This window comes from Sceloporus occidentalis, unplaced genomic scaffold (genome assembly GCF_023333645.1).
Source record: "Sceloporus occidentalis isolate IW3139 unplaced genomic scaffold, rSceOcc1.0.p SCAF_3, whole genome shotgun sequence".
Classification (NCBI taxonomy): Eukaryota; Metazoa; Chordata; class Lepidosauria; order Squamata; family Phrynosomatidae; genus Sceloporus; species Sceloporus occidentalis.
The window spans coordinates 165636046-165649781 of NW_028316983.1; the positions used below are offsets into that span (position 1 = coordinate 165636046).

At 37.8% G+C, this 13736-nt stretch overlaps 1 protein-coding gene across 2 annotated transcripts in view; it reads left to right on the forward strand.

The window, feature by feature from the left end:
* Positions 1 to 13736, forward strand: part of NUP153 (nucleoporin 153) — a 50249-nt gene that overhangs the window by 21359 nt on the left and 15154 nt on the right. For both annotated transcript variants that reach the window (XM_089516769.1, XM_089516770.1), the window contains exons 6-15: positions 1251 to 1367; positions 1460 to 1501; positions 1586 to 1639; positions 5301 to 5447; positions 6176 to 6219; positions 7763 to 7892; positions 8221 to 8352; positions 9623 to 9715; positions 9891 to 9981; positions 11028 to 11132. In XM_089516769.1, the coding sequence (XP_089372895.1) occupies positions 1251 to 1367; positions 1460 to 1501; positions 1586 to 1639; positions 5301 to 5447; positions 6176 to 6219; positions 7763 to 7892; positions 8221 to 8352; positions 9623 to 9715; positions 9891 to 9981; positions 11028 to 11132 (955 nt within the window). The remainder of the gene's footprint in view (positions 1 to 1250; positions 1368 to 1459; positions 1502 to 1585; positions 1640 to 5300; positions 5448 to 6175; positions 6220 to 7762; positions 7893 to 8220; positions 8353 to 9622; positions 9716 to 9890; positions 9982 to 11027; positions 11133 to 13736) is intronic.

Sequence of the window (13736 nt, forward strand, 5' to 3'; positions counted from 1 at the left end):
CTGATGCTTCTCCCCAATGCCAGACCTATACAATGTTTTAATAGAAAAATAAAATAAATTCCTGGTATATTTTTCTGTGCCTTCCGGCATTTACACTACCACACTGCTTCTGACAGCTGGCCTGCTTTAAAATCAGTAGTAAAGCTTCCATTAAAATATTTGGAGACAAGTCCGAAATGCTTGGGCCAAGTAAAGTGGCCTCCAGCAGCTTTGGGGTGTGGTGTTTAGATAAGCAAGGGAGAGAGATTAATATCCATCCTCCTAATTAATAATGTAAACACAGTTCTCCCTCCGAATTAAAAAGTAAAAAAAAAAAAGATGATTGAAATTAAAATTACAAATAACTCTCCTTGTTATGGGAGAGGGGCCCTGATGTTGCCCTCATTCTCAGAAGTTACTTTCCTGGGAGAAAGACAGGTATAAATTCAATAAATAAAAAAATAAACAGACTACATAACAATTAACAGGTAACTGCTGTGGAATGGTCTTTTAAGGTTGTGTTTAAAATGCTTTAAAACTGTTTTCAATTCAGTGTTGTTTTGATATACTAGTTCATCTTCATGGTCTCTCTGAATCACACAGATGGGTTGTCCTGCACAGTGCATCTTCAGGACCTTTCAGAGCTATTATATACGTGTTTTGGTGATAGCCCTGCCCATTCTCCAAGAAGTCTACCAGATCACATCCCACTTAAGCCCTCGGTTCTTTATTGTCTGCCTCAGCAGCGGCATCTCAAAAGTGCTTCCTGTCAGATGATTTCTGTGTTTGACACGATCTGACTTGCATTTTTATAATGGTTTTTAAATTGTGTGTTAATATTATGATTGATTTTGTTCTCCTCTGATTTCTGATTTAATCAGCGTGGTAAGCCACATTGAATCCTGCATGGGAATAAGGCACAGTGGGGGGTGGGGTGGAGGAGCAATCATTGTTATTCAGTACAGTCAGCCCTCTGTATCCACAGATTTTTTTTATTCACGGATTCAAGCATCAATGGCTTGAAAACATTTTTAAAACATATACATTCCAAATAGCAAACTCTGAATTTGCCATTTTATATACGGGACACCATTTTGCTATGACAGTATATTTAATGGGATTTGAACATCCACAGATTTTGTTATCCACGGGAGTTCCTGGAACCAAACCCAACAGATACCAAGGGCCCACTGTACATTTCAAATTTTTGTGCAAAGTATGAAAACAAATACGATAACATTTATATTGTTAATATATTGTTAATTTTTCAGACACCATTAAGAAGACAGATGAAAGCCAAGCAAGTGAATGCACAGTCCTATGGTGTGACAAGTTCCACTGCACGGCGAATCTTGCAGTCTCTGGAAAAGATGTCAAGCCCATTAGCTGTAAATTGTTCTTTTTAAAATACTTAGTTTCAGTACATAAAATCTTGCTTTGTATGCCTCTGTTTTAATTTATTATAATGCTTATTCAACAGGATGCTAAGAGAATTCCTTCTTCTGTTTCTTCATTGTCATCTGTAAGTTAGTTTTTGATCTTTTTTAATACATAAAAATCCTATTTTTAAAATCATGCTTCTTAATTTTTGTGTTTTCTTTTTCAGCCTGTGGAAAGAAGTATGCTTGATGTCACTGGTTTCCATTCACCAAGCAAAAGGGTAAATTAATTTTCCACTGCAACGCTAGTTGCTTCTCAGATTTAGGTCTTTGATATGTACAGTGGACCATTGGTATTCGCTGGGGTTTGGTTATCAAAATCTTTATATGCTCAAATCCCATTGTATATAATGCCACATAGTAAAATGGCGTATAAAACAGCAAAATCAATTTGCTTTTGGGAATTAAAAGTATATATTTTCAATCTGTAGAGGGTTGACTCCATGGATGCAGAATCCATGGATATGGAGGGCCAACTGTACATGTGCCACATGAATTCTATATAAACATTTGGGTATTTACTTGCTTCTTTAAGTATCCATTTGTTGCTCACTTTTGACATGTGTCATCAAGAGCAAAATATTGGAACACCTAAAATAGCTTTTACAAATGTTGGAGGTTTAGCAGTGTACAAAGTCATTTAAGTCTTGAACTGAGCCTGTATTTTCTATAGTTAACATCCCTAACAGATTAGTGTGTGTTATCCAGATTAAAAGTTTGCAAGAAGGAGAAATTAAGGGGCATAGGTTCACATGTCAGATGTTCTACACATTAACACACCCTTTGCCTGAGAAGGCAAAGGCATTGACTATTATCTTTGGTGGCTATAAAGCTGTCAGGTCATACTGTACAAGAAATTTTGCAATCACATTCCTTGTATTTTAACATCCACTCCCTTTATTACATTTTAGTGATATTGGCAGGATAAGTATAGTTGTAAGAGAAAGAAAATCAGCTTATTTGAGATGTGATGCTGAAGAAGAGTGCTGGAGATACTGTGGACATTCAAAAAGACAAATGAATGGGTCCTTGATCAGATCAAGCCTGAACTCTCCCTGGAAGCCAAGATGATGAAACTGAGGCTGTCTTACTTTGGCTACATCATGAGAAGAAATGATTTACTAGAAAAGACAATAATTCTAGGGAATATAGGAGGCGGCAGAAAGAGAGGAAGTCCGGATGGCTAGACTCAATCAGAGAGGTCACAGGCCTGAATTTGCAGGACCTAAGCAGATCAGTAGAGGACAGGGGTCTTGGAGATGCCTCATCCACAGGGTCACCATGAGTTGTGGCTGACTCAAGGGCAGATAACAATAATAACAATAATCTGTTTGCCAAGTATCATATTTTGTAATAATACTAATAAGACCATGATACAGCAAAATCTTTGAAAAAATGCACACATCATTTCTTAAAATCAGTGCTCTCATAGGGAAAATGGTGGAGGTTGTAAAGCTTTACTGTCTTTCATCATCACATCTCCTTGATATTTTAAATACTAACAAGCATAAGTAGACACTATTAAGAATTAAAATTTGGATGATGGGGCAAAAGTTCTCTACTATCTTTTTCTTATGTGACAAGATGGATTGTATAGAGACAAACAGCTCATGTGAACATTTAAGTATTGACATTTGTATGCTACACTGGAAAATGTTTAAATCTTCATAGCCAAGAGACAAGTTTTTAGATTAATGTTTATGGTAAAAACCAGTTTAGTCTCTTGATGCGTCATTTCTCAATTAACGGGAAACACACTGGCATGAAAATTGGCTTCCAGCCGGCTTGGGACTGTGGTGTACAGATGCCACACCCCCCCCCCCCCCCCAAGATGGCCAGAAGTTGCGCCGACGCTCAGATGTGTGCTGGCTTCCAGACTCTCTGGTAGTGCAGTGTTTACATGCCACACGCTGGAGTGGCTTCAAGCCACCAATGGGCTGTGGTGGGTGGGAAAAGCTGCCTTTTTTCTATCCTCCAAAGGAGTGGTTGTTTGCTGCTCCTTTTTCGGCCGACTGCAAGGTAGATTGGGGGCATGGCTTGTGCTTGTTGCGGCCCCAATCCGTATTCGGAAGGGGCAGCTTCAAGCTACTCCTTCAGGGCCATCTGTTTTGGCTCCAAGTTGCCTTTTCTTCAAACTAGCATTTGTTTGTTTTCAGCATTGACCTTAGGAAAGCAAATAGCATATTTTAAAAATCCTACATAGTAAATTTGCATTTAGGTTGATCCATTAGACACTAGCAGGCAACAGATACTAGAAATGTCAGACAGAAAATTAATGCTCTACCAGCTGTCATTAAGTAGAAAATAGAGGAGTTGTCTGTTCATTCTGTATTGAATGGTTGGCAGCAGTAATTGTTGGCCAAGAGAGAGGTTGCTAATGGGTTTTTGCCAAAGTGAATGTGGCTGTTAACTATCCACTTAATCTTTTGAGTATAACTATTATATGCATTGATAGTGTAGTATAATTCGTATTCTGAGGAACAGGCTAGAACATTATGATACTTATAACCCCCAAAATCTACAGCCTTTCAAAAAGTGTCCTGGCCTGCTTTTAATAATATATTTTTTTTACAGTTGAACATCATTTGGCAATATCTTGATATAGATCAGCAAACAGAATTGTTAGGCTGTAGGCCACTCATAGAAAGATTATTTCCAAATGTCCAGTTCTTATTAGCTCTGCGTAAATAATAGAAGTCACTAACGATGCAATTCAGTTTCTAAATTTAGTTTGTGGTTGTGGGATTACTTACTTCTGGGAATGAAAATTAATAATTCAGAATAGTTTACTTTTGGCTTGATTTTGGTTCATATTGAAGATCTGTGATGAAGGTGTTCTTGCAAAATCACAAAATGAGAATACCCTTGAGTATTAGCTCTCTCTTCCCCTTGTACTCTTATGTCCCTCCCCATCTGTTTATGTGGATTGGAGTACTACCATCAAGCTGAGGAAATAGCACCATGAATGAGCTTCAGAGAAAAGAAGAATTAGTGAATCCCCCCACACCCTTCTGGGGGGGGGGTGTCTCTTGGATCCAGGTCTCCTCAGTTTACAGAAAGGCACTTTTGACTTCATTCCACTCCCCCAGTGTTTAGCGGAAATACATGGCTAACTGTGTCTAGTTCCTCTCTCTCTCCCCCCCCCCCCCCCACACCCTGGAAGGAGGGAAAGAAGATTAAAAGGTGATGCTCAGCACCACTTTTATTTCCCACAGGAGTCAGGAGAACAGAGACCAATAGTAAGAGGGTTTAGTGGAACACTACAGATAAAAAAAAAATCTTGAAAATCGTATCCTTTCAAAAAAAACATTTGCAATTTTTGTCTCCTATGTCAAAATCTGCTGCTTCACCAGTGGATACAATCATGATAGTTATACTGTTATTTTGGGTATAAGAAGCAGTATAACTATACCATTTGCTGGAGAACATGAGCTGGAGGTAGTCATTGTGTTGATTTCCTACTTTTGGAATTCCTATAATATCTTTTTGGCCACTATGAGAAAACAAAGACAGACTTATATAGGGTCCGTATGATAGACCAAGTAAATGCACTATGTCTAGTGGGCCTTACTGTCTATTTAGCATGTTTAGAGTATAGTTTCATTTTTAATTTTTTAGATATCTGCCTGTTTTCTGTTATAAAAGTGTGAATTTTGATACATGTTATTCTGTGAATTTGGACAGTCATTGGAGGTTTTTTTTCTTGGTATTGGTAGAAGGGAATACTATAATGGAAAATGAGGAATTTGAAAAACATGTTTTAAGACATTATGAAAATTGAAGCATTCCTAGTTCTGTTAACAAGGATATTCCGTATATATGTTGACTATGTATTAAGTAGCTTTACTCAGATTGATTCATTGAACACTGTTTCTTTTAAAGGCTGAATCTCATTACCCTCCAGTCCAGAAGCTTGTGACACCCAAAACTGTTTCACTGTCAGTGAGTCGTTCACAATATTTTAAACCATCGCTTACATCCACTACTGATTCAGGCAGGATTCGGCAGAGAATAGAGATGAACCATAAAGTATGTATATCTCAGAGCATCCAGCTGTACACTATTCTTAACCATACTCAGCTCCTCCCCAGCACAACTGCCCTGATCTAATTTGGACCCTAATGGCTGCTTTTCAAATTAGAAGCAAATAAATCATCGGAAGATCCAGTTGCTGGCTTCCCAGTCATATGTTGTTTGGCCCTTAGTTTATTTAAATCTTTTTGTGATCTTAAGAGAATAATTGGCAGTTAAATAGACCAATATTCTATCCTAGCTATTATTGTAAGTTGTCAGAAATGTCTGAAGTGGAAGTACTCACATTTTATTTGTGTACCTGACCTGACCTGACCTAAAAAGAATAGACAACAAATTTTTAAAAATACAAACCACTGGAACATATTTTCTGTGATGAAAACAGCAGAGCATCTCTATTAATGAATCTGTGTTTTTATCAGTGCAATCCAGCACCCAGTTTAATTTTTTGTCAGGAAGGGCATGTGATTAGTGTATCCAGAAAAAGAAATGTCATGTGGATAGTTTTACAAACAAGAAATGTAGCTTGTAGTGTCAGAAATTGTTTGAATGACTTCGGACAGCAGGGGGCAGTAAAGAAGTGCTGTGGTAGAAAGCCTTATTAGAGGCATTTGGCTAAACAAGGGTTAGTAGTTACTTGCTTCAATGTTTAGTTTCTCTTACTCTAAGAACAGCAACTCGGAAAACAAATGAATTAAAGCCTGGAACATATTTTTCTTTTATAGGAGAAAAATCTGGCAGCAGAACAGCAAATAGAATCTTCAAAAAGGTATGGGAAATATGTCATAAATGTATAAGACTTTTTATATATCCTGTTGCTACTTTTCCACGGCACCTTGAAAATTTGTTTTTCATTTGAAGCAAATAATTAAAATTAATGTATAGTCCTAGGGATCAGTACTAACAAAAAATGATTTACTTAGGGTGAGAGCCAGCATTGTGCTAGTGAAAGGTGTGTTTATGCAAAGGTTTTGTCCTTGTCCTTCCTTCCCTCTCTAGATTCTGAAAAGCCTCTCCATGGAAGAAAGGAGACCTGTAAAACAGTGCAGTGCCATGAGGGGAAGTCACAAAAATTGGGAACCTTACAAGATGTCTGCTGTATTTTTCTCTCCATTTAGAATTTACCCAAGATTCTTCTAGCCTGTTTCTCCTTCCCAGTGCAGTCCCAACAAATAAACAGAGCTCAAATGGTTCTGCATCCCCCTGGAGAAGCTTTCTGGGAAGTATAGGGTGCTATAGGAGGGAAGAATAAGCAATAAAGATCCATTATATACGTTGTCTTCATTCAGAGAATACAGCAAGTTTGAATTACTTGCACAAGATATGAAATATACAAGATAAGGTGTTGAAACAGATGATAAAAATCTTCCTAACACAGTTGTAGATAAGTAGGTTGATTGTGCAAACTCCACCACCCCCGGTTAGATGACAGAGTTAATACAAATACCACTGCCTTCATTTGTCCAGAATAGTGAGAAACATTTCCTTTGAAATTCTCACCCCAGGCAAGTTGCCACAAAAGGTTTTTGCAGGTTCTTGCTTTTCTAATTAATGCCAGTCAAACAGCCTTGCCATTTTTAGATGTTTGCTCTGGATTTCCTTTTCTCTGTGTATATTTTGGTATATCATTTTGGTTATTGTCAGATAGTTTTGATTTTGTTTCTAGCATTTTAATTCTTCAGCTAAATAAGTATCTCACACCCAAAACACAGCCAGTAAAGTGTGGCTTCCAGCCATTCTGGGGTTTAGACAGTGCACACCCCCAGAGCAGCTGGAAGCTGCTCTGAGAATGCAACCGACTGGGAAAAGCCTGTCACAAAAAGAGCGGACAAAGTCTGCTCTTTGCTGGTGGCCCATTCGAGACCACAGCAGCTACCTGGATGATGATAATGATGATGATGATGATGATGATGATGATGATGATAACAACAACAACAACAATAATAGGATTTATTTATATGATAGGGGCCAGGCACATGCGGACACTGCAGTTCCATGCTGATCAGGGCGGCAGCAGCCTCTGGCCACTCCTTTTGCTCCATCTGTTTGAGGCCTCAGAGTTGTTTCAAGGCCAATTGAAAACAAACAAGCAAACCCCAAATAAAACAGGCTTTTAGTCTGTAAGGAAAATGCAGTGTGGAAGGAGAAGTCGGAGTCAAATGATGCACCAGTCCTTAAAATGTTTAGCCATCGTAATTTACATTTGGGAGGGACACATACTTAGCATATGCATTCTTGTCTATTGTTTATTAGGTTCCATCTGACATAGTAGTTTATGAACCATGAATATCTGTTTAACATATTGATTCCAGAAATGCCTCAAGTCCCAAGTTCAGTACTTCTGCATCTAATGGGCTGCCGCCTGCAGGAGGAGGTGGTGCTGGTGGCAAGATGAGGAGGGAAAGAGGTGTCCATTATATATCAAAACCTGCACAAGAAGAGGTAAGAAAATCTGTGAATTCTACAAGGATAACATATTTAAAATGCAGAAGCTTTGAAATGGAAACATTTGCCTCATTTGGTAGTTTATTCCCCAGATGATTGCACTTACTATATTTTAGCTGTTAGATGTAAATAGGTGCAAGCCCAAGACTATCTTCTATTTTGCATCAGTAATGGAGCGTGGCATTTGGATGATGAGTTCCCACCACAATGGTATCCATAACAAGTTTGCTTTCATGTTATTTTCCATAGAAATGAGCTTGATAGAGCTAAAACATAGATTTTAATGGAGTTTGAAAAAAATAATCATATAACTGCTCAATTCTAGGAGCTGGAGACACCAGTGCTACCAGAAATAGCTTTACCGATCAGTACATCATCTTTGCCAAATTTCAGCTTTGGCCTCCTTGCTAGTACTTCAGCATCACCTGTCAGTGCTGCACAGTCAGTGATGAACAAGGTAAGTTACAGATGATTAAAGGATTTATTTACATATTCCCTTTCGTATCCTCCTTGATGTGGTTCATCAAACCATGCCTCTTGTCTGTCCATCTATCTTACATTTTCAGACATGTGGATATAGACTTGTGACCCTTCACATAATTTAAGTGGTCGACTTCACTGGAGTTGGGGACCAGTGCTTCTGGGAATCTCCAAGTGCCACATAGACTGTCAAAAATGGGGGCATAGGATGGAAGTGGTCAGAGCTTTTAGGAGATGAGGATTTTTTATGTTAAAACAGTATGAGAGGGTTACAATCTATTAAAAATTAGTTGTTACACCTGGAGGATTCCAAGAAAAAGAACCATATATATTTTACAAGAATGGCAGTCTGGAAGGATTCAGAAGCAGCAAACACAGCTTGGAAGCTACATGCAGGCCCAGACCCTCACTTCCCTCTTCTACTATTAAGGCTGGTGTGAAATAAAGACATGTTCTTTGACCCTTTTCTTCACAATCAGCAAGGCACTGTTTTATGGGAACTGGCTACCAGCATGGCGTAGTGGTTTGGCCAGGGTTCAAATCCCGGCTCGGCCATGGAAACCCACTGGGTGACTTGGGCAAGTCACATTTTCTCAGCCTCAGTGGAAGGCAAAAGCAAACCTCCTTTTAACAAATCTTGCTAAGAAAATCCTATGATAGGTTCATCTTAGGGTTGCCATAAGTCAGAAACGACTTGAAGGCACACAACAAGCTGGTTTTATGTATAAACAGTCTGCAGTCCTGTATATGGAGGTATTCTCTGTTTAGTAAACTAAAGCATTTGGAAGAATCACATTAATTTCCAAGAAAATTATTATGTTTTTCATTTTGAAAAAAAAAAGTGGGGAACTTTTTTCTTTGGCAAATTGTAATAGCTGTGGAGTTAGAAGCCTAAAAATAGCATACAAATTATTGTGACAACTATTATTATACAGATGTAAATATTATCATCAAAGATTTGACTGTTAATTTAAAAGACCTGAAATCCAGTGGGCTGTATCATATGACATACTGTTTTTGAGGTTTGCTCAGATAATTTGTCATGTACGATATAGAGTACAACTGCTATTTGAGAAGCAGAAATAAACATGGGTTGCCAAAAGGGTCATATATTTCTTTCAATGCATGCCAACATTTCCTTGAAAATTTGAATGCATCTACTGTATCTTATGTATTGTTAGTCACTGACTAGTAGGTTTTTTCCCCCAATCAAGCTATTTAAAATTTTAATTCTTTTAAAAAATCAGGGGCAGCCAGCCAGTAATGCTAGCAGTCCAGTGTTCAGATTTTCATCTCCCATTGTAAAATCAACTGAAGCAGAAGTACTGCCTCCAGTGTCTGTAAGTAATCTTGTTTAAATTTGTAATGAAAGAGATGCAAATACTGTATGATAACAAGATAATAGCATATTTAATATTTATATTTACTATTAAGAATCAGAAATCTTCCATTTTCATTTATGAGTATATACAAGGCAGACTTTTCCTTTTGACATTTAGTTGTTCTTTCTGTCAGGTTGGTGGCTTTAAATTTAGTGTTCCTGTTGCAAAAACTTCTGAGCCTTTAGGACCCCAGGAGATGCCAACATTGCCTCTGATGAATGCAGGTAATAAACATGTTCATTTAGTATATGTGTTCATTCACTTTAATATTGAGGAATTAGGTAAAGACCTTAGTTAGCCCCTTCTTGTTCTACGTTGGGACATAATCACAGTTAGTTGTAGAATCCATACAGAATGGAGTCCACAACATAAATGTTCTGAGAACAGTTGTCAATAATTTCACCCAAATTCTGGCTGCTTGCCATGCTTAATCTAAGAAAACAAATGGAAAGTAGCCAGGCTACCTGTTGACTCAAGAGATTTGTTGAGTTTTGTTTGTTTATATTGGGACACTTCTTTGTGCCAGCCATTGGTATATATTAGAACAGAAAAAAAATAGCCCATACTGCATTTGTATTGAATCAAAAGCATACACTGTAAACCAGCCTTGTAAGTGGTGTAGCCTTCTCCCCTTCATGGCCATTCCCCTGGTGTTGGAGAGGAGGAGGATCAACAGAGCACACCCAGCCATTTTCCTGGACCTGGACATATTGCAAAGACCCTTAGGGATCTCCTGAGGTTCCTACTGATTCCTGTAGCAAAGTGTTCAGCTGCAAGAAAATAGCTGAAAGTCTGCCCACTGACTCCTTTGTTCTCTGACAACATGGAAATGGCTGTGAGGACTATGCAGCTTAGAAGGTGAGTTTTGGCATGGGTAGCATTTTGAGATGTAGCTATGTGAAACACATATCTCTTCTGATATAGTGGGTCTTCTCTACATAAATGTCATGGACTTTGGTTAGGTTTTTAAAATCATCTGTTCAAAGATGACATTAGAAACAAATGTATTCAAGATTTTGGTTTGGAATAAGGTTTCTGAAGCTTACATAGTTTTGAAAAAACCTTATCCAAACATCACTGAAGATTATTTAGCTTCTGTGGACAGCACGTAGTATGAATACAGATAACAGAATTCATTGAAGTACGTTATGTAAGATATTAACACGGATGAGAATTGTATACAAGTGCTATGCCCATAAAAGAGAATCTTTCTCTGAAGCATTCTCAACTCAGTCCATAAAGCTACTCAAATTTTTATTTTTATCTATAGCTGTCAATAGTATTAGCAATAAGAGAGAACAGGATTACGATGGACCTTTTAAGCCTGCAAAAGTCCTGAAAAAAGGAAGTGTTTTGGATATTTTGAAGAGTCCTGGTGAGTCACTTGATAAAGTTTTAATCAGAGATAAACAATTAAAAGCAATACTGTATGTATATAGGTCTTTTGACAAACAACTTTGTTTAATTTAACATGTATGGATAGCCTGAAAATTTGCACTATACAATCTATAAAGACTACGGTATATATAGTCTTTACAGATTGTATAGTGCAAACTTTCAGCCTCTCCTTACATGTTAAGAGAAAATGTAACAGTTATAGCATCATCATCAGATGTAAGAACAGCAATAAGGTCAGTCCCTGTGTTCTGTCTTTGAAATTTTTATATGTACTGTAGAGAAGAAACAAAACAACATTGTAATAAATGTATTAATTACCAACTGTAAATAAGATTGATAGCATTGATCATAATTATCCACATGATTAAATAATGTAAATAAATTATGTTTTTGTTGAGTTTCTCCCCTCAATTTTAGGAATTGGCTGCATCACATTTACCACTTTAGTTATGTTTTTTACTTGGTGCTGGAGTGACACCAGTGTTGATACCGGTTATACCTCTAAGAGGAGGGTATTCACAACTGGAACATGGATGTAAATATTGGCCTGTTACAGACAGGCCAAAATAAAGCTGCTTCGAGTCACTTTGGAGGTATGGTATTTCAATGATGCATGCGTCCTAAGAGTCCAAAAGCTGCACCAAAGCCACGCTCCAGTCCTAAGGACTAGAGTGCAGCTTTGGTACAGTTTTTGGACTCTTAGGACGCATGCATCATTGAAATACCATACCTCCAAAGTGACTCGAAGCAGCTTTATTTTGGCCTGTCTGTAACAGGCCTATTGTTTCCTCCCTTATCTTCCCACAATGTATTTCCTCTGTTGGTTAGAAAAAGAGGAGGGCCCCTCTAGCAGAACTTAATATGTGAGCAAGAATATATAAGGAGAGGCTGTCTTTCAAGTATTGAGCTCGCAAACCATTTAGGTATTTAAATGTTGAATTACATGTTGAACTGCTTTCTAAAACCATCTTACCTCCAAACAAACCCTCCCACACACAATTTGCTATTAAACCTTTACCATTTCAACACTTAACATATTAAGATCATGCACATTTTTAAGTCTGAACTAGTATATAATAATAGTAGTAGTGTGATACTAGCTTCTAAAATGTTCTTTAATCACCACATTCAGAGGGAAATATGGCTCAGACTTGCAAACATATTGCCAGGTCTCTTTAGTATGGAGATTTTTAGATTACAGTCATTTTCATAAGTATATGGATTTTTTCACAGTCTAGATAATTCAGAATAGCACAAACTACCTGAAGCAGACCCACTTTTCAGTTAATTATTAACTGAAATGTACCCAGCATGCCTTGGGTCTGTGCCTGATTACCTCAAAAGGGGGCTCTATGGGGCTCCTTTCCCCCATGCCTTCTATTTTTATCCCAGGAATTTATCCATCATTTTCCCATCATTTTTAATCTCTAGGAATCTTTGTTGCAGTGCCATAGTTCTTTCCTGTTTTCTTGCCTTTTCCCCTTACCCAGGAATCTTAGGCTTCAGAGATTTCTCTCTGGTTCTCTAGCTCTTTCAAAAACAGTTCTTCATGAGTTATGGCACTTCTCCCTTTTGCTTCTAGGAAGCTCCCCATCTGAAGTTTTGACATGACACTGTCTGCTGCAATTTGGGTGACAATCATTAACATTCTGTTCTGATGAATAATGGCAGATTATAAATAAAATTTACAAATTGTACCATCAAATCCATAGAAAGTACTTATTAACTGTTGAAGAAACTGGAGCTCTTGTAATAAGGATAATATATTATCAAATGATAAAACTTTGTTTTTATCATTCGTTTTCAGATTGTAAACCACTTAGCGAGTGCTGAGTTCACTATGAACGGGTATAAAAATGTAAATGCTATTGCTAAACGTTGTTTATTCATCAAGGAATGACAATATTTATGTAAGCCACTTCTTTTCTAGCCCCTATACATTAAAATTTTAGGTATATATTTGACATATATTGATGAGGCTGTAGACTAAATTTCAAAAAGTGACAGAGCTCTGTACCTTCCCTAATTTTTGTAACATAGGCGGGATACAAACTGCCCAAAAAGGGCGGTCTCCCACCACTCTGGTTTGCTCTGTCGCGGAACAAAAAGAACCCACAAAAAGCGGGTTCTTCTTGCAGCACACTTGTGATGCTGCAATGTGCCAATGGTACACTTGCGGCGTCACAAGTGCGCTAGGACATGCAGATGCTAGGCGTCCGTCACATCAAAATGGTGGTGCCCATGTAGACAGGACACCGCCATTTTTCGCTCCCAGTACGTACTAGCGTTAGCCTAGTATGTACTAGGGTTAGGGAGCATGTGAATGGCCGCTGCCATGCTACAAAATGGAGGTATGTATCCCGCCATAGATCGGAATTGGTAATTTTTCAGTTGATTAAATGTGATCAGACATTTCTAGCCCATGTACCAGTTTATTTGAAAAACACTCTGTGAATACCAACAATGCATAAAAACATTTGGGTAACATTTTAATTTTTGGCATCAATTTTTCTTAGCCATTATGAGCAGTAATTATACCAGTTACTGGAATTGTTCTGAGCCTGATTACACACAGTCAATA